Raw genomic sequence first — 23857 nt, forward strand, 5'->3', positions numbered from 1 at the left:
TATGAAACCATTTTCATTAGTGAAAAAAGCATATACACAAATTTAAAGTTACAGAGATATTGTTATCCTGCAACTTTAAGAGACTTTTATTTTAAAATTTTAAGTGACTTTTAAGTGTAACTGAATAAAATAGCTATACATGTATGTTAAGATTGAGAGAAAATACTCAAAGGACATTATTAGAACAATTGAAAACACTGGAATATGGACTGCATTTCCTCTATCAATGCTAAATTTCTTAAACTTGCTAGCTAAACTTGAAGGGGTTACATATAAGTTATTGTTCCCATTCTAAGGACATACACAAGGCAGTGTTAAGTATTAGAGGAGAATGATGTATGCAACCTACTCTTAAATATTTACAAGAGAGTTAAATAACAGATCAGATAGATATAGATAGATAAATAAATAAAGATAAGAGGCAGATATAATTAGATCAAATGACATACCAAATGTAGCAAAATGCTAACAGTAAAATCTGGGTATCTGCATGGGGGTATTTTGGAGTTCTATATATTGTTTTATTTTTGCAATTTTCCTATAAGTTTGAAATTATTTCAAAATAAAAGTTTTAAAATATATATATTTTATTAAGTATACTACTAAAACCAAAATAAACTCATATTGGCCTTTCTATGTACTTCACTGAACACAACTGATCAGTATACATTTTTTTCTAAAGCAGATGGATATTTTTAGTATCAAATTACTTAGTATCAAAGCTTTGCTTTGTTAAGCTTTGCTTCTTAATATTCTTAAAACTCAGATAATGGGAAATTAATTCAATAACTGTGTTAAGTGATGTTAGTGACCATATATGAGTTGTTAATCTTTGATCATAGAAACCAATGCCATTATAATAATTCTGCTATGTTACAATGTTTCCATAACTGAGGGCATTTATTACTAAATCAACATGTCTCTGTAAAGTATCCCTTAGAAACGATTAATATTTCTAATGGTGATACATTTAATTGAAATACTACTTCTAAATATTACTTTAAAACTCCTGTTCTTTGCACATTTGTCTTTCTTGAAAGCATTTTCCGGTCACTCTGTCCTCGTTGCATCCTCATCATTCTTCAGGCCTCAGCTTGGCAGTCATTTCCTCAAAGAAATCTTCCATGTTTCACCAATTTAAATTGGATTATACTGTTTTACATAACGTTCTCATCGCACTCTGTAATTCCCATTCAAAACTCATTTATTTCTGTAATTGTCTTTTCTCCAGTCTTCCCAGTGTCTGCTTTTTGAGGTCAGGGATCTTATTTCCTATTACATCCCTAAAGCCTAGAAAAATGCCTAGAACTTAATAGGTTTGAATGCATAAATGTCACTTAAAGCCACTAGTTCTTCAAACTTGTTTATTGCCTTAGTACTAATAGATTTAAAAATAATGCTCATCATCAGAAAATGTGCATTCTGTAATTCCCAGCTCTGCTATCAAATGGCTGTGCAACGTTAGGAAATCGTTTAAATGCTCTAAGTCTCAGTGTCCTCCTATGTAAAACGAAGAGATGGAATGCTTTCCAAGGCCTCTTTCAGATAAAAATTGAATTTACATGTGTGTTAGTTAATAATATTTAACACAGAAATCTAATGTCTGGTGGTCTTACTGTCATTGTACATTTGACAGACTCAAATTATTTTTCAGTATTTTTTACTTATCTGATCAAAGTGAGTTAATTATATAAAATGATAATAAAATGACTAAGGTTTAAGATGTATATTAGACTAACCTTTGATTCATTTCTAGCTTTTTCTACCTTTTTTTCTGTAGTATGATTCCATATAAATTGATGCATGATTGGAAGGAACTGTTTTTTAATGGAAAACCCATATATGAACAAGCCTCTATTAAACATCTGTCAGCTAAGCCCTCTGAAGGACAACTTATAGAACTGGAGAAAAGGGACTTGCTAGATAACAATGATTATGAAGACTATAAGGTAAAAAGTAATAAATATTAGGAGAATGCAACATAATAAATGGTTTTCCTTTAATATTAATTTTGTGATAATTTCTATCACATGGGCATTTTGTGTTTCTGTTTTCCCTTGGTTGATTTTTATCAACAGTACTAATTTTTAAATGCCTAAATTGTTTATAATCCATTATCTATTATTATCTATTATTCCAGTAACATTAGAAGAGTTGTCTAAAAATCAAGCATAGTACATTGTCTGGGCAGATATATTTCAGAATTTTTCAAATATTTTAAATTCTTTATTTGCATTTTTCTTTTTACTTTCTACCTTTGATTCAAAAACTCTTGTTAAAAGATATTCCTTTAATAATTAAGCTAAGTAGTATTTTGTTTTTGCAAACATATAGGAGAGGATATCCAGATTATTGTTTGGCATAGAGTCAAACAATAATTTTTTCAATGATATAAAATAATACTGAGTGTCAAATGTGCTTTTTAGAAGAGTTCGTGAAGAGCCTGCACTTTTGGGGTTACACAAACCAGGATTCCAGTACTGGCCTTGTCACCCACTAGCTATATGACCTCAGGCAGCCAACCCCTTAATTGCTATGAGAATGATTTATCCATTATGTATAAAATGGGAATATACCTGTGGCAGTTTGATATTATTTATGAATTCCAAAAAGAGATACTGATTATGTTTGTAAACTGGTCTGTTTCTCTGGGCATGATACCCTTTGATTTAAATTCAAAGGCTTTATGTTTACTTAATTAAATGAAGATTAGGGCTTTAATTCTACCAGGTCATTAGGGCGTGCAGCGTTGAGACCCCACCCCATTGGTGGGCCAATAAAACAGACTCTAACACAGAAATGGGCACACAGAAAAAATACACAGAAGAAAAGAGATAGCTCCATAGACATGGCAGAGGCCCCTGAAAGACAGAGTTGAGCCATTCGCTTGGTAGTTTACAGCTGACCTTGTAAAGAGAACAGAGCAACTGAGCCCAGAAAGAAACAAGCTCCAGAAGAGAGACGAACCCTATGCCAGCCTCCAGCTGAGATCGGAAGAATCTGGACCCACAGAGCACTAAGAGGAATGATGAAGGCTGAACCCTTGCAGACATTGCCTACCATCTTGCTTCAACACATGGCAACAGATTTTGGTGAGGAAGTACTTCTTATGGCACCTTGAGTTGGACTCTTGAGGGCCTTGTCACTGTAAGCTTCTACCCCAAATAAATACCCTTTATAAAAGCCAACAGATTTCTGGTACTGTGCATCAGCACTCCTTTGGCTAACTAATATAATACTTATCTCATTTTGTTGTTGTGAAAGTAAAGATAATATGTGTTAAACACTTAGCCAAATACATTGGATATTGTATGCAAGTTATACATATTCATTTTTCCCTCACACCTACCGTGCCACTCCATTCACCTTTTGGAGAAAAAATGTAAAAATAATAATTATGAGCTAGAAGTTCTGGGTATATCAACAGCAATAAAATGAAAAATTAGGCTTTATAGTCTTAGAAATAGTTATTGGATGAGTTTCAGAGAGGTCATAAGTACAACATGAAAAAAGATATAATTTCCTTATATTTAGTAAATACTCAATGAAAGTTCATTGAATACATGGATGAATAAAATGAATGACAATGAACAGAACAAAGTATAAAGTTTCACTAATATGTAAATATTAAAGAAGTTAAGTTGGTAGTAAAAAGATACAGAAAAATATGAGAAATGAAATACATACCATATTTTACTTAAATGTATCTGAATTTGTATTACTAAAGGAGTTATTATTTATGTATTTATTAAGGATTGACTAGACCTTAAGGAGTTTATTTTGCACATCTATTTTGTGTAGTAAATCAGCCTTATTATGAATGGCTCATAATAAGATGTTTTGACAATATGAAACTATGTGAAGAGATTTCTTTTTGTTATAAGTTAAAAGGTGTTTGTTTTTTTTTTGACAGATTTGCTGGTTCATGAAATGTTTGTTTCTAAGTTATTTCTTTAATAGCTTCCATATATTATATGCTCATTGCCCTCATAAATCAAGAGACCTGATAGGCTGCAGCTCAGCAAAAGTTTTTTTTCTTTCTAACTTTTTTCTTGTTTGGGAAATGGTTACCACAGGCACATGCTTGTCTCACCCACATCCTGAGGCAGCTGGTACATTTTCTTTTGCAGGAAATTGTGAACTTTTTTTAGGACGTCTGGCAATGCAGTTTATTTTTTTGGTAGCTTTTGCAGGTTTTTTTTTCTAAAAATTAAAATTATCTTAGAATTTCTGATAATGTATTTTATATTTTCTGTTCCTTTTGACTAAATAACAGAAAGTATGCCATATAGGTGTTAGGATATGTTTCTATTATTTTTCCCTATTTTTAGAGCTTTCATCTAAAGTTGGAAACTTGTCTTAAATATCCCCTCATTCAAGTAAAAGTAAAATGTTTTTAACTTCTAGGGTATATTTTCTAACTGCTTCTTTCACAAGAAGCAGAGGACAAAGCATTCTGGCTTAGCTAAAAAAAAAAAGAGTTGCCTATATTTGTTATTACTAAATTTGCTCAGAAATTTTAAAACTGCAAGTAAATGGATAAGTTATAAACCAATCTTCAAAATGTTTACATTCTTAGCATATTTTATTGATGCCCATAGCTGCCATCTCTAGAGTCCTGACAGCCCCCAGGTTTGAGCCCAAACATTTAAAGATCTGTCAGAGTAAACAGCTTGAATATTTAAAATATTATACCTAGAAACTGGCATAAAAACACAATTTTCTTCTTGTGCATGTCATATTTAGCTTCTGAAATTTGACTCTTATTTCTTAACATTTCTTAAATCATCACACTCTGTTGATAGAAAGACTCATGTGAGAGAGCCCCACTCCAGGAATGTTGTGACCACAAATAACATTTATCACTTCTCAAAAGAAGGTAGTAACTGCATCACAGGGTAGTCTGACCCCATTCAGCCTTCCAGGCACCTGCTACTGGATAGGAACAAAGAGTTATTTAACGGTAGAGTGGTGAGAGGCCTTTAAATACCCATGAATCATGGGCAGCCAGGCTAAGCCAGGAGGCCCAGCTATTCTAGCTCAGTTGGCAGCTACAACCCCCAAACAGCACCCTTGTGGTTCTCATATACGCGGTGGGATTCTCTGCTGAATCCCAAAGTCCTCCAAATGCAAGACCTTTCTGTGATTCTTACTGGCAAATGTCTCACACTTCCACAGCATTTCACTTCCACATAAACTGCTTACTAGCAGTAACCTACCAGATAAGTTGCAAAGTTACTTAAAATTTGGTATTCATAAACTAAAATTAGCTCATGACCATGGTTTCCTGAAGACACAGATTTTTCTAAGAAGTCTCTCCCATTAAGTGATTCACAATTTGCAAAGCTCTACTGTGCATGCCCACCACCAAATTGCAGCTGGAAATTCTACAGTTTGGAGGACAACATTTTGTTTAGTGCTGTTGTTTTAAGTTGGTCATGGTTTTGAATTTTTGCTATTCTTGTTTTTAATGAAAATTTATTTTTCTTTTGAGTTTGTCTTGATCAATTGAGTTTTCTGTGGTTGTTAGCTTAACCCTACAATATGTGTTATAATGCACATTTGTTTCAGCAGCATTTTTGGAATATGATTTTCCACTAAATAAACTTTAAGGTATATAAGTGCTATGGTTCAGCATTCGTACCATATCACTTATAGCATATATATACCTACCTATCTGCAAATTTGTTTGTTTAGTGACATTTATTATCACCAGGTCATTTTCATGGAAGAGTAGGAATGTGGACATAAGTGGACCACAGCACTGTTTACTCCTCCTAAGTAAGTCTAGCCTGACTGATTTGACCCAAAAGCTCCAGAACCATCCTATCTTCACTCTCCAGCTATAGTCTTTGGTGTTGCTCCAATGACTTTTAGATGTGACTTCTGACAGTGGACTCCCCAGCTTAACTCTTGCCTTGCTCTCTGGCTTCTCAGTGACTGCCCAAGTATCGTGGTTTTTAGTCAATTTTCCTACAGGCAAAATACCAACTTGAGGCATTGGCTAGCTGACTCAAATACAGTGATATATTTTAGTAGATGAGTTTTAAGGGTTTATGAATAGATCATCCTTTTTTATTTTTACACTTAAAATATATGTTTTTTTACTCAGGATACTTATGTACTTATGTCTCTCATGTGGAAACTTACTAATAAAGTGTAAGAACCATTAATTTCAAAATAAATTGCCTGTTTCACGGCCCAGGCCTCTTTTGTCTCCTGGGAAGGCTTAATTTAATGCCCGAAATTTTGACTATGAAGAGGATCCTATTGATGAGTATTGATTCTACTTTAATTAACAATTTTAATTATAAGGGTAGGAAATTTCACCATGAAACTCTGGAGGTCCTTATAAATACAATGTTTATTTCCTTTATTTTTGAGGTATGCAGGAACACAGCTGACTTTTAAATATATAGAGTAACTAGGTCCTTACTTGATGGGAGTTGAGTTATTCTGTAGATAAAAATTCTGCCTGTCATTATACCTGATACTCCACATTATCACTTCTTTGGATTAAGTCTTCAGAGTCAAATTCTAAAATACAAACATTTCCCAAGATAGGTAACAAAAATCATAATAATTCCCTCAGACTAGAAAGAAGTTAAGAAAGAAGTGTGATACTTAAAAGAATATTCCCACTACCATTCAAGTTTAATTTCTAGGTTATGCATTTCATTGCTTCAATTCCTACTTTCCATTTCCTTAGAGTTTTGTTTCCATCTCCCCAAATTCCTTTACTACAAAGAAGGTTGTCTGGCTATGCTTTTTAGGGTAGGGCTCATTGTGTAGCTATGTCTTAGTGGGGTCACACACACCAGTATGCCCTAGAATACTCATTCATGGTCATTTAGCTTACAGAACAGAATAAAATGTATTCATTTTCAAAGAGCTGTAATGGTCCTAGGACCATGACTGCCAAGAAACAAAGCTATCTTATAACTGTTATGGGACAAGGATCTCAGAGTAATGAAGTGGGTTTGGCAGAAGTCTGGGATTTATTTATCTATTGGATGGAGAGAGTAGGAGGAGAGTTTAGGTCAAGGAGGGATATATGGCTTCCACTTACTAGAACTGAAGATAAGCTAAGTCTGTTAGAGAACGTTGGTAGGAATTAAGGTATCTAGTCCATCACATTAGACCAGAACTGAGAAGTGGTTTATAAAGCTAAACCTTTGGTATCCAATTGGAAATGTAATGGAATTGAGGGATGAGAAGGGTAGAGCCAAAGAGAGAAGTCCTGGATAACTGACATGAATAAGACTGAAGTGCTTACTACTCAATTTGTTTGCTCTTGATCACTTAAATTATGGAGAATCCAACCGCCTTCCAAACTCCCTCTCATCTAGGACCAGGTAAAACAGGGATTGGTTAAGGTGGCTTCTTGCCACAGATTTTCTGGCTCATCTTCTACTAACTTAGCGAAGTACAGGATCCAGCTTCTATACATGAAGTCTAACATCTCTTCAATCGATTGCTAAGACTACCAACTTAGTATTTTGGAAAAAGGCTATGGGAAACTGAACTTTAAATCTATGTCATGATAGATTAAATATAGCAGAATATATGAGGTTGATAATCTCAAAGAACTTGAAAGTCCAAGATCCAAGAAATTTTTGGAATTATGGTGTAGTGCAGATGTGTTGAGCTGAGAGCCAGAAAGTGTTCTTCCACATGAAACTTGCCTCCTCCCCAGCTCCTGTCCATTGCCTAGTGCCCGTTAGACATATTCCTTGATAAACTGGACATATAGCAGTCTTTAGTAAATGTGCCAGTTCTACCTCTAATTGCATCTCTAAGCTTTTTTTTTTTTTTTTTTTTTTTTTTTTGCGTGTGTGTGTGTGCAGTCTATAGCTCTTTGAGGCCCTCAGCAGTGAAACAAAGAAAACAAAGAGGATGGCTGTGGTCATTACTATGGGGAAGGGTATTGTTCTGTGTGGAAAACTCCTGTGTGAATTGAACAGTGACAATATTGGTAGACCAAGTCATGGGGTCTACACATTTTGTGAGGTCTGAGAAATTCCATGCAAGTCTGATTAATGCTCTCTGACTATCTCTGATTGGACAATGGCAACAGACAGATGGATTTAGATGTAAAAGCTTCTGATAATGTTCTTTCTAGCAGCAAGACCATAGAAATAAATATGCAAGTGATCTTGAGGGAGACCACCATCTCCCTGATGAAGACAGCATGCTTTGAGGAGCAAAAGAATGAAGTTTACTGTTTTTAAAAGGATGGCCACCACAATCAGAATTTTTTGTTGTCCCCGGCAGAGGGAAAGATCTGATATAAAGTCTAGTGCAGTGGTTCTTAACAAGAGGTCAATGAGCTTGAATAAAATTTAATAATAATAAAAAAATGTTATTCTTGTGGGAATGTGTTGGTGGGGGTGTGATATATTTATTAAATGATACAGAGTATAGCGTGGACTTAGTAAAGGGGTCCATGGAACAAAAAAAGTTTAAGAACCCCTGGCCTAGTGTGATGCTCTCCTTAGGGCATTTGGAGATCGGGAGAAATGAAGTAACCTTTGAGTCTTAACTTGTTTTTGACCCAGAAAATTCTGTTCTGAAAAGTACTGGGCTAGCTTTACAGCTGCTATAATTCCCAGGATGCCTTGGAAGGGTCACAGTGACTTGTCAGGGCAGAGAATGGAACTGAGAGTAGGATTCTGTCATTTGGGGATAGATAAACTACTCCTCCACGGGGTCCAAAGTGATTTACTTTGGGCATGTCTAGAATCAGAGTGTTAGCAAAAGCCTCTGATCATCATTCATATCTGGACTTCAGCAGTCGTTGATAACACATTTTCAGGAAAGAATTTCTCAGGATGGCATAGTTTTAACTAACCTTTGGTAATTAGACTTGTAAGACAGCATATCATTCTAGTTATTCTGGCTGTCTGATGTACAAAATGTTTTGGAATAAGGCTTGCCACTGCTTATAAGTCCGAAAATTCTGGACTTGTTACAAGGTAGAGTGATTGGATTGTAAAAGGGTGCCAGGCTCCTTCAAATGTGGGCCTATAGGCATTGACAATGATCTTCATCACATTCTGGGGAATGGACCATGGCCAATTTGAATTTCTCTCTAAAAAATAAGCACAAGACAGGCAAAGTCTGTTGCTCTGGATCTTCTTTTGTGAACAGATTGGAATTGAGAGTGTCTATTTCCACAATATAATAATTGAGGAAGCCTACTGCTGGGAAGAGTGACCAAATCTTCAAGTAAAAGACATTATTGCACCAGGGCCAGTTCTTCAGACTTCCTGATGAGCCAGAATTAGCCATGGGATTGCTCAATAATTAGGTATTGGCTACTCATGATTCTACTTCTAGCTAGAACAGTTTTCAACTCAGGATGAGATTCCAGATGGCCAGAGAAATAGAGCTAACCTCTGCCTTTCCCTCATTACTATGAACTTCATTTGCAATCTCTGGCAGTAGATCTGGTGTGGCCCATACTGAGCACTTTGACAGGGAGGGGCTGAAGCAGCCACAATGGAAAGATACCTTCTCTGCAGAGGTACACCCAGCCTGCCAATGTCAGTGAGTTGTGGACACCCTCCCAATCCCCAACTCTCCACCCCCTCCACCCCCTTCAACACCTATTTCTTCTGGAATCAAGGCCAGACTGTTCAGTAAAAAGATGTGGCCAAGTAGCTAAGCATACTCTGACCTGACTGGAGGTCAGTTAACTTAGCAAGATTGCTGGGTACATTCAGCAGGGCCAGTTCATCCATTATTGTTGTTCTGAGAACTTCTTGAAACTGAGCCCCAACACAGAATCCAAATATATGATAAATCCTGGTGAGAATTCAGAGTTCGTGCACATCAGCTAATGGCCCTCTCCTCCCTGTGTCTGTCAAATTTCAGAGTATATGAAAAAAGTTAATCCTTTCCATTGGAACTTAGCTATTAAATGGGTTCCATTGGATGGTCTAGAATCGTTGTTTGTTTGCCCTTGTGAGGATGCCAGCTTATGTGAGCAGAACTGTCCATCGGGCAAGATGTACAATCACCTTTTCCACTTTTGAGAATTCTGGGTTGTTGCCATGAACTTTAAAATCTGAATTGTGAACTCAGGCAATTCCTCTAGGTTCCCTCAAGGGCTTGCGGTGATTGGAGAAGAAAAAGCCCAGGAAGGGAAGGCAAAGAACAGAGACTCTGAAAGCTCCAAAATTTTACCTTATTACTTCCCTGTGGAGTATAGCTTTTTTTTTTCCCTGAGTATCAAAATCCCCAAGTACAATAACTGGAACATAGCCAACTAGACTTTCTTTGTTGTCATAGCAATAGGTATGCTTCTCTATGTTGGTGCCCCATTGGTGGGAAACCAGGACAGACCCAGCAGAAGGTCAGCTAAATGATCTGGTGCCAGGAGTTGAATTCTCAGAGCTGGAACCAAGATGGTCAGGATATTTACCTGAAGTGGCCAGAAACAGGAAGAGGCAGAGATGGGGTCAAGCCAAATCCTTTGAGCATACCACTGATCAAAACTGAGATTGGGTGAGACCCTGACTTGAAAATAAAAATGAAGCCATTGGCTTAGAAACTAAGCAGAACTGAAACAGAACAGGACACAGATTAAAGGCTTGGAGGAGGCCCTGGGTAATTGCCTCAAACAGAGCTGGAAATAAGCTGCAGCTTATTTTTATCTGCCAGTCTTTTGATACATGGTTAGGTCAACCTAGTTTAGGAAAACCAAGGAAAATACCTGGTTAGGAATAGAAAATTAATCAGGTCACAAACAGCTTGTTCCATACGGCAGGTCTTTACCTACCCATTCACACATGATGTTTTTACCCTTCCAAGACCCTAGACTCAACCTGACTGCCTGAACGTTCAGGACCTGTCAGCTCCTGATCATTTTAGACCTCACTTCTTTCTTGCCTAGTTTTCTGGTATCTCCCAGGTTTCTTATTTGAATTTCTGACCAACCCTGTTCCATTGCTACCAATCTCAAGTATGATAGGTCTTATATTCTTAAATGTGGACTGTATTAGTCAGCCAAAAGGGGTACTGATGCAAAATACCAGAAATCGGTTGGTTTTTATAAAGGGTATTTATTTGGGGTAGGAGCGTATAGATACCAGGCCATAAAGCATAAGTTACTTCCCTCACCAAAGTCTATTTCCACATGTGGGAGCAAGATGGCTGTGATGTCTGTGAGGGTTCAGGCTTCCTGGGTTCCTCTTTTCCTCAGGCTTCTTTTTCCTGAGCTCAGGGTTTCTCTCTTCCTGGGACTTGCTTCTGTTTCCTCTGTGAGTTTACTTTCCAGGGCTCCAGCTTAAGGCTTAAGGATCAAACTTCAACATCAAAACTCCAACATCAAAACCCCTCAACTCTGTCCTTTGCCATGCCTTTTATCTGTGAGTACCCACCCACCAAAGAGTGGGGACTCAACACCCTAGTGGCACAAGAGGTTTACATGATTACTTAATCAAGGAAACCTATGAATCTGATTTAATCTAATATGCCAGAGGAAAAGATCAGTTCACAAACATAATCCAATATTTCTTTTTGGAATTCATCAATAATATCAAACTGCTACAGAGACTCAGGAAAAAGATGTACAATCAAGGTTTTTTGGTAAGGTAAATGTAATCAGTATTCTTAAGGGTTTTTCCCCAAGTGATGTTAACTATTTGCTTTCAGGTGATTTGGGGATATTTCTAAGTTAAAAGTGAAGACTTGTCATCCATTTTCTCTATGAGGTAAAACCCTAGAAAATGGAAATATTTTTCCTCCCTTTTTCACTTGAAAATGGCACTACAACATCTCTACTTCCTTTTAAATTCCTGGCAGAGTTTCTTACTAAGTCTCAAGTTTACAAAAATTTTTTTTATTACACTTTAGGTGGCCTTAATTTAATGAATAAGCTCTAAATCATACCACAGACAAAGTTACCTCTAGAAATGTTTCCTGGATTAGCTTATTTTATAGATGGCATGAAGATATTTTACAGCTTTCATCTGTAAGGGTGGCATTTTCTGATTTTGTTCCTAGTTTCTCATTTTAGTTGCGACTGTCTATCTTATTTGGGGATATATGTCATCTCTGTGCTTAAGCAAACTTACTAAAAATCAGTATACATGTATAATTCATTTATTCAGTTTTCATGTATTGAGCCCATCCTATTGATTCATTCATTCAACTTTGAATATTTATTGAGAGCCTACTCTATGCCAGAACTGTTCTAGGTGCTGGGATATAAAGTTGATTTAGATGGAGATCCTTCCTTCCTGGTGCTCACAATTTAATGGAGATAAGTGAAAAAAAGATTCCAGATCATGATGTTAAGTATGGGTAAGCACAAGTCATTATGGGAACATATGGGAAGTGATGAGATTGTGCTGAGTCATGGAGTATGAAAATATGTCATCCAGTTTAGAAGTATGAACTGCTGAAGACATCAGTCCAGAGTATGTCCCATATCACTAAACCTTTTTTCCTTTGTATACAATTTACTGCGAATTGATCTATTTTCAAAAGCCTTGAGTTTTTTGCATCAAATAATCATAATTGATATTGTTTGATGAGATTTTAGGAATTTACATTATGAAATAAAATTGAAAACCCTGATAATACAAAATGCTCTTTTCTTAGATGCTATATAATAAGCACTCCATAACTAAAATCTAAAAGTAATCACACAAGTAGACCTAAAATTGTGTGATTGATCTTTAAATAATTAATATTTAATAATATCCCATAAAACTGTTATTATAAAAATATATTTTGACGAATAAATACCTGTTCTGTAACACTCTGTGTTGAGTCACAGTTAGAATAAAGTTAAGGATTTACTCCCTCAGTTATCCAAGAGGTGAATTCATCATGATATCGTAGAAATGAAAACAGAACTAAAGATTTTTGGTGTCTTGTGTGATAAGATATCCTTTATTATTTATTTTTTAAAGAGTGAATTGAGACCAGATTATCAAATTCATTTGTGGGTCAGAATCACTATTTTTTAAAAATTGTAAACAGAACAAAAGAAGATAAATATAGTACAATACAATGCAATACAATAGAAAATAGAGCACATCACAAGTTGTAAGGATAAGCATTTCATAATTTTGATATTTGTATATAAACAAAAATATACAATGTAAAATGTATTTCTTATCAAGTGCCCTAATCAGAAATGTTTGAAAGTCAGTGTCCTAGAAGATGCAATACAACAGAAGCTGGATAGGTCAGGGTGTACTGAGAGTTCAGCCCAATAAAAAATGGACATGTTTGGTGAAAAGGTTGAACCTGAAGCCTTGAATAGCTAAAGAAATGTCCATCCATCATAACGAAAAATTATAATGTGCCTTGTAATTGGAGTATTGGTAATGGCTGCAACATCTCCTACAGTTGCTACTACAAACCTTAGGTATATTTCAGTTATAATAAACCATCATCTTTTCTTCACTTCATGCAGAGTGTTATGCCAAGGAAAGCCAGTCATAATAGATACAAAGTTAAGACAGTTTGAATACCTTAATATGTTGGAGGGTTGTGGTGCATTGCTTGAACTCTAAAAGCGGCATGGCCTCATTTTGTAAAGTTATCATCTATGGTGTTTCCTGAAGCCAGTTTATTTACATGCTTCTGCCCTGAGTTCTTTGGCCACTGTACTGAGCTAATCCATCTGATGTTAAGTTTTACCAATTATATGTAAAAAGACTGCATTTCAGGAAGACCCAACAACATTAGAAAATGCCAAAAATAGTGTTAAAAATGAGATTCTTTCTCTCTCTTGTGGGAAAAGGCATGTGTCTTGATCCTCTGAATGTATGGGTCATTGACTTGTGGGACACTTTCAACAACCAACCAGACTGGAATATCTGGGACACCTCAGGTCATGCAGATGTGAATAAGTTCTGGAAATCTATGAGGACAAGCTTTGGATTGTGTGTACCTTCAGGCTAGCACCACCATTCTACAAAAGCTGTATTTCAATGTCAATATTAAATATCATTGGCATAACCCAATAAGATAGCTGGCTGCTGATGGTTGCACTTCTAGAACTCTGGGATTTTATGGACTAATGAATATCTCCCAAGATCCAGATTTTGTTTATCAAAGTGAACCATGTCTCTCACCTCTTTAAGAGCAGCAGATGAGGAAGCACCGTTTCCAATTTTGATTTGAGGAGTGGTAACAAATGAGAAGGTGGTACATGTGACTTTATTCCAAGGATAAATACGTGAAGAGAACTAAAAAGAGTTAGTTGGGAAAACCATGCAACCCCACCAGCATCACCACCCAACAACTTTGACAGTGTTACAGTGAGGGAGGTATTCTAGTGAACATGTGGAAGATCTTGGACTTGCACTTGAAGTGTGCACCTCAGCCCACACTGGCGCACTTTCATTCCCAAGAATATGGTATCTATAAATGCTCACGGTACTTTTAGCAGTGCTTGTAGCAAGTGCACTAAGGCTACTGACTCATCAGACCATAGAAAATAAGAAAGATATGACAGGCTGTAAACAGCCAGAATCAAAAATCTAGGTAGTCATTAGGTGCCTACAACAGGATCTAAAGAAACATTGCTCCAGGCCAGAAAACAGAGTGTTAGGTCCATATAATCTGTAAGATGGGAAGAATAGGATACCATGAGTCTGGGGATTCAGAATTTAGTTTCTGGAAAGGTCAGTGTAGGTCACTCAATAAGAATAGTACTAGTAAATTGTTTGTGACTCTTGACCAAAAGCAGAAGCTGTGTACTCTATTCTAATTTTATAATCTCTGTAAGTAGATAAGCATTCACAGCAAGAGGATAATCAAGGAGAAGTGTTAGTAGAGCAACACCAGATATGTTGGTGGATCTTGAGGTTTGCACTAACACCTTTTAAACATGTATACCAATAGTACTTATGCAAGCACAATAAAAAGATCAATATTAAAATAAAGCTATCTTAAAATGATTCTTTATATATCTATGACAGTTTATATTAATCAAGTTTTCATGACATGAAGCATATTTACAGAGAAGTATCTTGTAAAAGAATTTATATATACCTGGTGATACTTACCTGGTTTGCCCACTCTAGGCATCAGAGTCTTGAAACTAATATTCAGATGTCTATTTATGACAATACCTGAAGAAGTAAAGAATTAACTATTTCATCATACAGCTGATTAATCATATCTACATATATACAAACCATGCAAAATGGGATCTGATTTAAATTTCCTGGCTCCTCTTCACTTGTTAACTTGTTAACTCTGGTAGGCACAATATAAATTTCTTTCTGGTCTGAATTTCCCTCCTCTTTGAAGTCCTGACCTTTTTTACTCATAATATTCTTGTCCCATCCTGTTTGGAGAGGTTTACCTTGACTAAGCAGTTCTCTTTAGTCTTTGCTTAAGAACTTGATCAAATCTATTTCTAAGGAGAGTGCAAAATAGTGTTCCAAAAGTTCTTGATCACAACAGGTCAGACTTCAGTTCTTCTCTTAATCTAAGCATTCTCTTCTCTTCACTGTCAGCATTCTATCCCATTGTGTTTAGCAACATTCTTCAGCTAATTCTGTGATGGAAGAGGGCTGTATTCTGATCCCTTTGTGAAGAAGCCTGCCTTTCTGATTGGGGTGAAGGCTGAATGTGGTTTCTCCCATGGGCAGAAATAGGCATGCTGTCAACCCTCCTACCTGGAACTATTACATGTTCTTTTAAGCAGCACCTCGAGAACTTAGTTAAGCATTTAAAGTCAGAGGTCACATACATTCCTCTCACAAGCACTATTTCATTCTGTCTTTACAACAGCCCAGTGAACTATTTTTCTTTATCCCTGCTTCAAAGATGAGGGAACTGACAAGAGTTCAAAGCACGCAAGTAGCAGAATCATTACAGGAACCCAGGTCATCTGATTAAAGTTCAAGATTGCTTTCTTTAGATTTCTGCACAGCACAAATTAGTAGAACATTGGTAACATTCCACTTCAATTTGGCCTTGGCCTTATAGCAGTTATTATTGTAAAGAAGCATAATTTTTGCTGGTTTTTCTTTCTTATCTGCTTAGTTTCTTGTTAGTTACATTACATAAGTTTCACTCTTTTTAATGAGAAGCATAAATTCCAAAGAATGGAAGCATAATTCCAAAGAATAAAAGCAGAAGCAAGTAAACAATCAATAATTATTCATTTAGTATTTAGCTAATTTTGAACAATGTACATAATTATTTGCAAAGACTAAAAAATCAACAGCATTAAACTAAAACACTAATTTTTAAAATAAAGATTAGCTTGTACAGAAGTGACAGTAAAGTTATATTTATATTCAAATAAATGCCACCAGTTTTGAAGACCAACTTTTTATGATTACTTTGCTTATATTTTTCTTTCAAAAATTATTTTGCATTGACAGCCTTCTGGCAAACTAAGACAGAAATTAGTTCCAGGGTGTGGTCATGCTGCCTGCAGTTACCAAAAATGTTGGAATGGCTTTCCAAATGGGTAAGGAGTATCTTTGGAGGAATTATGAGATGCTTGATAGAAACAGCCTAGATTGCTTTGAAGAGACTTTTGGTAGGAATATGGACCTGAAAGTTATCTCTGATGAAACCTTAGAAGGAAATAATGAAACTATTATTGGGAACTGGAGGAAAGGCAATCCTTGTTTTAAAGTTGCAGAAAACTTGGCAATATTGAATCCTGATGTTAGATAGAAGGCAGAATTTGAAAATGACAAACTTGGGCATTTAGTTGAGGAGATTTCCAATTAAATGTGGAAAATGTGTCTGGACTTCTCACAGCTTATAGTAAAATGCAGAAGGAAAGAGAGAAGCTGAGAACTGTACTCCTGGGAACCAAAGATCAAGATCAATGATATGGGAAACTCCAAGCTTCTAGAAATCAAGGTCCATTAGGATAGTGCCCATGTGAGGATTTGAACTGAATTTGGAAACAGGCAGCCACTTCCTTGTGAGTCAAAGTTGGAAATGCCCTTATTCAGGCTTGGACCCCTGTGAACTGCATACAAAACTGACAAGGTTTTTTTGCAAGATCTAATGAATGAAATCACTGCGTCAGCTAAACTAAAAGGTACCGAAAAGGGAGAAATTGAAGGAGAAAACATTTCAGGAGGAAAACCATGAAAGTTGAGTCTGGATTTGGGGCATTTTCTCAGGCCAGTTTGATGAATAGGTCATATGCATGCATTACAAATAATCTTAAAATATATCATAAATGGCATGCATCTCAATTCTTTGTTTCAAATAATGTGGAAGGGTATAATATCTATATAATGAAATTGTCATCTAATCATGGTTATTAAATTTATTCTATATGAACTGCAGAGAATTTTTGAAGATCTTCAAGTGACTTCAGAAAAATACAGTCTTCTTATTTTCAATCTGCTACTCGGATATAAATAAAAAAGTCCAAATTCTAGTCTGTTTTGTAGACCAATTTTTTCTTATTATGACAGCAATATTATGGCAACTTTGGACATTTTAAAAAATATGAAAAAAGCATCAGTAATGAGTGAGAAGTATTCCTCAATTTTGTGTTAGGCAAAATATGATGTATCATTATTTTATTTGGATATCCTTGATTACTATGAATTTGGACATTTCTTAATAAACTTATTGGCCATTTTATTATGCTTTGTGAATTGCCTGTTATTATCCTTTGTTTATATAACCTTTTACTCTTGGAGTGTTTATTTTTTTAATATTGTTATTAACAGCTTTTTGTATACTAGGAAATTTTAACCCTTTATCAAACGTTTTTATTGCAAATGCCTTCATATTTTTCTCTATTTTAATATTGTTTGCATGTGTATATGTGTGTTTGGGACTGTGTAGAGGATTTTATTTTTATATAATGAAATTTATCAGTCTTCTCATTTGTGATTTTCAGCTTTGGTGCTATGCTTAGTTTATTTGGCCACATAAAAATTGATAGTTTGCCCAGATTTGGGTAACTTCATGATTTCTTGCCTACATCTTTTCTTCTTTTGGAATCTCTTTTCAGTGAAAATATATAATTCTAGCTTTATTCTGTTCTAAGTATATGCCCAAATATTCTAATACCAGTTTTAAAATAATGTATTCTTCCTCCCCCAATGTGAAATATCATCCTTATAATGTACTAAATTTTTTATATAGGTGGATAGATAGACCTCTAGAATTTATATTTTTGTCACTGAACATTCTGTTAGTTTACCCCTTTCCATTTTTATATGTTTTATATGTCTTAATATCTAGCAAGGCAACACTCATTACTTTCCTTTTTAAGTTTTTTAATAATTTTCATCTATTATGTTTATTTTTCCACTTTAATGTTAGAATCATTTGTCATATATCCTTCCTCCTCCATAAAAAAATGGCACTAGGGCTTTTGTTCTAATTACATTAAAACTTTAGATAAATTTGGAGGAGAATTAAATGGTTTATAATTTGGAACCTCTTCTTGCCCTTCACTTAAGTCATTTTTCTTATATTCCTCAGTAGAGTTTTAATGTTTTCTCTATAAAGTCCATCTATATATTCCTCATTAGGTTAATTCCTAAGGATTTTGTCACAATTTTTCATTGCAAACAACAGAAAATGACTCTTTCTGATAAACAGGGGAAAAGTGTATTCAAAATATGTTGGAGGGGAGCAGGTGTAGCTCAGTAGTTGGGCTCTGGTTCAAATGTATGGGGTCGTGGGTTCAATCCCTGGTGTCTCCTTAAAAAAAACATATGTTGAATAGTTCAAAGAATCTGTAGGTAGACTCAAGAACCAGGCTCAAGACTAAACTGAGGAAAATAACCACACAGCAAGATCTTCTGAGAAAACCATCACCACCACCACCACCACCACCACCACCACCACCACCACCACCACAGAGCACTGGCAGTTCAGGCTGCAGCTTTCTACTGCTGCATCAGGAACTCAATTTTACAGCAGCTACCACTACTTCCAGAGCCAGGGCCTCTTCTTTCTTTTTCTTATTTCGTTGCATTGGCTAGAACTTCCAGAAAATGTGGTGAATGGTGGTAATGGTGGACATCTTTTTTCTTGTTACTAACTTTAATGGAAAAATTGTATAGGGGTTTACCATTTTGTATTGAGACAGAAGGTATTAAAGAAGTCATCCTCATAGTTTATTAAGGAGTTTTGTTTTGGTTTGTTTTTTTTTTGTTTGTTTTCATTTTATTCATATATGTTTTGATCAGATATGAATTTTAGATATTGTCTTTAATAATTTGGTCAAGATGACCATATGCGTTTTCATTTTAACCCATTAATATGGTTTAGTAATAGATTTTCTAATATTAAACCATTCTGCATTAATGAAACAACTTTTATTCAGTCATGGCAGGACTGCTTCAATACAATACATGGGTTATGAATACATGTTCTAGAATCTGACTGCTTCACTTTCAATCTTAGTTCTTATTATAAACCATAGACAAACAAACTTGCCTTTGAAATATGCTGGTTTTCTTCTATAAAATTGGGACGATTTTGTAGAATAATACCTATGTCAGAATTGTGTGAGAATCATTTAAGATAATTCATGAAAGCATCAGGATATGCCACATAGTGGGTGTGGAGTAAATGTCAATTAGGATCTTTATTATCTCTTAATATACTGCTGATTTTCCTAATATTGTAAGCATAATTTTCACAAATTATTTCCAAATGGGATTGGCCTGTGTTTTTGTTTTTGGATATTGATCTTTGATACCTTTTTGGTATCAGGTTCAATTAGTCTTGTCAGTAAATTGGAACGCTTTCTGTCTTTTTCCATACTCTAGAAGACTTAAACCAACATTTAAATTTCTGTTTACTAAAGGAAACAGTGTCTTTAAGATTCCTACAGATATTTATTTGACAACTTTTCCAATTCTTTCATGGATATTAATCTTTCTAAATGTTCCATTTATATTTTTAATCATTGGCATTTTATTAGAATATCATTTATTACCGTGCACTATTTCAAATTTATTATAATACAGTTATACATATTATCTTAAAGATTTTTTATGTCTCTTTAAAGTCTATTGATACTTTCTTTCCTATTATGTTGATGTTCAATATTGATAATTACTATTCTTCACTGTGTGCAAAAGTACTAGTAATTTCTTTATCATGATTAGTATGCAAAAGTTCTAAAAAATTATTAATAAAAAGTATGTCAATATTTTGCTCTCTAATTTGTTTCTACTTTTTTCTTTTTAATATCTTTCTCCTCTTCTTTTGATTATTTTTAAATTATTTTTTCTAATTTTAATGCATCATTCTTTTATTTTTATTCTATTTTTAATTTTAGATCAAGGCATTTTAAACTAAGGGGCTATGAATTTTCCTCTAGTGCAGTTTTGTCCCATTCCACATTTTCAATAAATGTGTTTTAATGTTCTTTAAATATATAGCTTTAATTCTCTTTTTAATTCAAGAATTATTCAAAAAATGCTTTTAATTTTTAAGTACCTATGTTTTTACATCTTTCTAAAATTGATTTCTAGTTTTATTACACTGAAGTCAGAAAATGTGGTCTGTACAATTTTTCTCTTTTTTTGCCCTCTGATCATTTCAGTGAGAAACTTGAAGAAATATATAAGTCAAACATGCTAGACTCATGATACCTTGGGCATGAAAGTTCCTTTTTATCTTCCTTACTTTAAAATATTTTAAACTTAGCTTAGTACTTACATAAGATAGCAGATAAACTATTACTGTCTTGTTTACTTATGATAACATCAATTTTAATATCTTAATGTTCAACTTAAATTATAGTGTATCTCAAATAAATCAATGTGCCTGTGCTTGTAAACTGTTACTAATTTTTATTTTTGTTTACCTTTTATGTAGGGACCTCATTTTATACACTCTAATATGAAAGTATTATTCATGACATTATTTATCTATATACTATAATCAAGAATTTAAGGTATCGATTAGCTTTTATTTGCTATAATTTGGATTTACTTTCAATATGCAAATTTCTTATAAGCCTAAATTTCACTTTTAAGAATATTTCTGTTTAGTTAGTTAGTTAGTTAGTTAGTTTGTTTGTTTGTTTTTGCAGAACATGGTTGGAGAGTGGGCCTTGCCAGAAGAAATGGTTGATAATTTACCACCCTCCAACAATAGCATATTGGGCCACTTGCTTTACAGACTACTTGAAAAATCTCTTCCTCCTCAAACTGAAACACCAGCATCTGCATTGCCACCATTTGCTATTAAAGGGTGCTTATTGGGGAAAACATTTAGTGGGAAAACTACCATTCTAAAGTCTCTACAAAAAGGTAGATTTCGTCCTCTTTTCTTTTTTCTTCATTTATTGGATTCTATTTATATTGATTGTAGCTGCAGATGGCTATGTCTATAGAAAACATAAATGAAGATTTGCTGATATATTGGAAAGTCTCTCTTCTCAAATATGTTAAAAGAGGGGAATCATAAAATTTATTATCCAAACCAGAATACTTTGGGGAGTATAGAGTCATAAACTAGGACTGTTCTGGGCAGACCTGGTATATGATCACCTTATACACAGAATAAAGAGAAATAGCAAGTCTTAGACTTTTCCCCCAGATTTTACTAACTTTAACAATGGATGTAGTAGGATTTAATAGTCTGTCACAAAATGAGTAGAAAGAAATCTACTCATTTGCAAATGTTTCACTTCTTCACATCTGCTTTCTGCCTCCTTCTTCAATCACTTTTGGCTTTTTTGGTGGATGCTCTTTCAGTTAGGAGAAAAAACATAGGTTTCCATTAATTTCTTTAGTTTTTATTCAACAGTACTTACCTATTAGTGTTTTCATTGGAAAACTCAAAATTTACCCTGAGGCCAGATCATCTTGTACCAATTCCAAGGCAGGGGGTGGTAAGTCATTATTGAATGCTAAAAGGACCTCCTTAAAAACAGTTTTACAAAACTGTATCGAGATACCACTGTGTACCTCTAGGGTGGCTATAATAATAAAAATATAAAAATAGCAAGTATTTGCAAAAATGTGGAGAAATTGGAACCCTCCTACATTGCTGGTGGGAATGTAAAATGATATAGTCACTGAAGAAAAAAATTCGGCAGTTCCACAAAAAGTTAAACATAGAATATAATCCTGCAATTCCAGTCTTAGGTATATAATACCCCCCAAAATTGAAGACAGATGTTCAAACAAAAATTTATAATACATATATGTCCTTAGCAGCATTATTTATAATGGCCCAAAAGTAGAAACAACCAAATATTCATTAACTGATAGATAGCTAGGTAAACAAAACGTGGTATAGCCATGCAATGGGATATTAGTCATTAAAAGGAATGAAGTATTGATACATGCTAAAATGCAGATAAACCTTGAAAACATGCTAAGTGAAAGAAGCCAGATACAAATGGCCACACATGTATGTTTCCATTTATATGAAATATCCAAAATAGACAAGTCCATAGAGTCATAAAGCATATTAGTGATTGTGAAAGATTACAAGGTGTGGGGTAGGGTGTGTGATGGGAGTGACTATCTAATGGCCATGGAATGTCCTTTTGGGGAGATACAAATGTTCTGGAACTACAGTGGTGATGGTGGCACAACATTGTAAATGCACTAAATGCTACTGAATTGTACACTTAAAATGGTTACAAAGGTGAATTTGTTATATGAATTTTTCCACAATAATAAAAACGGCTGCTTGATTCCAAAGACAGTTCGGGGGGTCCTAAAATCAGTGTTCTAAGGTGAGTCCAGCACATAATGACGATGTCCATTTCCCAAATGAAACGTTATTAATACAGTTTATTTTTGTCATTTAGACTTGTCTATTCAGATACTTTCTATTGATACTCTTGTCCAAGAAGCTATCCAAGCATTTCATGATGATGAAAAGGTCAGTGAGAACCTAGGTATTCACCAAGAGACTGAGGAAAATGCTCTACAAGTTTTGCAAGATGATAATAAGGAAGAAGACAAGGCTAGTATGATTTTATTTTATTTTCTGTACCTCATACAGCAGAGATTTGAAGCAGGGTAGAATCTAAAAGATATTCTAGATGAAGGGTCCATGAATGCTTTGTAAAAGGCCAGAGAGCAAATACTTTGCTTTTGTGGATCAAGAGGCAAAATTGAGAATATTATGTGAGTACTTACATAACAAGAGAGAAAACTCGTGTCCTGTTAACGCCACCCCCCCAACCAATTTTCCTGATGTAGGGTAGTGGGCCTGCTTTGTGCCTAGTTGCCCTCACCTGGAGACATTATCCTGATATAAGAACCACCAGTCGTAAGAGGGGGAGGCTAGAGTGGGGCAGTAGGGGGTGGGCAGTGGAGGAGGAGTTTGGGCTACCAAAGTTAGTTTAACTCTCTGCCCCAGTGACTTTCAGATTCTGCACACCCTCCTTTCCTCCAAGAGTACCTGGCCATCTTCATTTGGGCAGCCGGCCAGAGATGAGGTGACTCACTGAGTCTCCTAACTGTAGACAAAGATTTCATTATTCAATGCCAGGCAGTTGCCAACAGAGTAATCCCCAACATATAGGTGGTGACCAGCATAGGTCCTGGGCTGTGACTGGGGAGGTAAGTATTGGCATGGAAGAAGGACAGGGAAAGAGGAGACAAGTGAGTTGATCGCCATGAATCACAGAGCTTACCCACTCCAGGGCTGCCCTGGGCTGTATAAAAAGTCAGGCTACGTTTGGCCCACAGACCATAGTTTTCTCAACCCTGATCTGATTAATAGAGATCAAGCTTTTTTTTGTCTCTATGTGGTTTACTTGTATTCCCATCAATGTTCTGTCATATTACATCATTGCATGAAGATTCCAGGAGGAAAAATGGGAGAATGTGGCCCTCATTGATGTGGTTTAACCCTCATTTTATAAAGGAGAAAATAGAGCCCTAAGCACGAGTTGGTTTGC

The 23857-nt window shown here is 35.2% G+C and overlaps 1 protein-coding gene across 8 annotated transcripts in view; it reads left to right on the forward strand.

Annotated features, from left to right (window-relative positions):
• The window catches only part of SPEF2 (sperm flagellar 2), a 200909-nt gene that overhangs the window by 53246 nt on the left and 123806 nt on the right, over positions 1-23857 (forward strand). For all 8 annotated transcript variants that reach the window (XM_004453334.4, XM_058307706.2, XM_058307701.2 and 5 more), the window contains 3 exons: positions 1781-1949; positions 21023-21242; positions 22757-22914. In XM_004453334.4, coding sequence (XP_004453391.2) covers positions 1781-1949; positions 21023-21242; positions 22757-22914 — 547 coding nt within the window. The remainder of the gene's footprint in view (positions 1-1780; positions 1950-21022; positions 21243-22756; positions 22915-23857) is intronic.

The sequence above is a fragment of the Dasypus novemcinctus genome, chromosome 2, assembly GCF_030445035.2.
Source record: "Dasypus novemcinctus isolate mDasNov1 chromosome 2, mDasNov1.1.hap2, whole genome shotgun sequence".
Taxonomy (NCBI): Eukaryota; Metazoa; Chordata; class Mammalia; order Cingulata; family Dasypodidae; genus Dasypus; species Dasypus novemcinctus.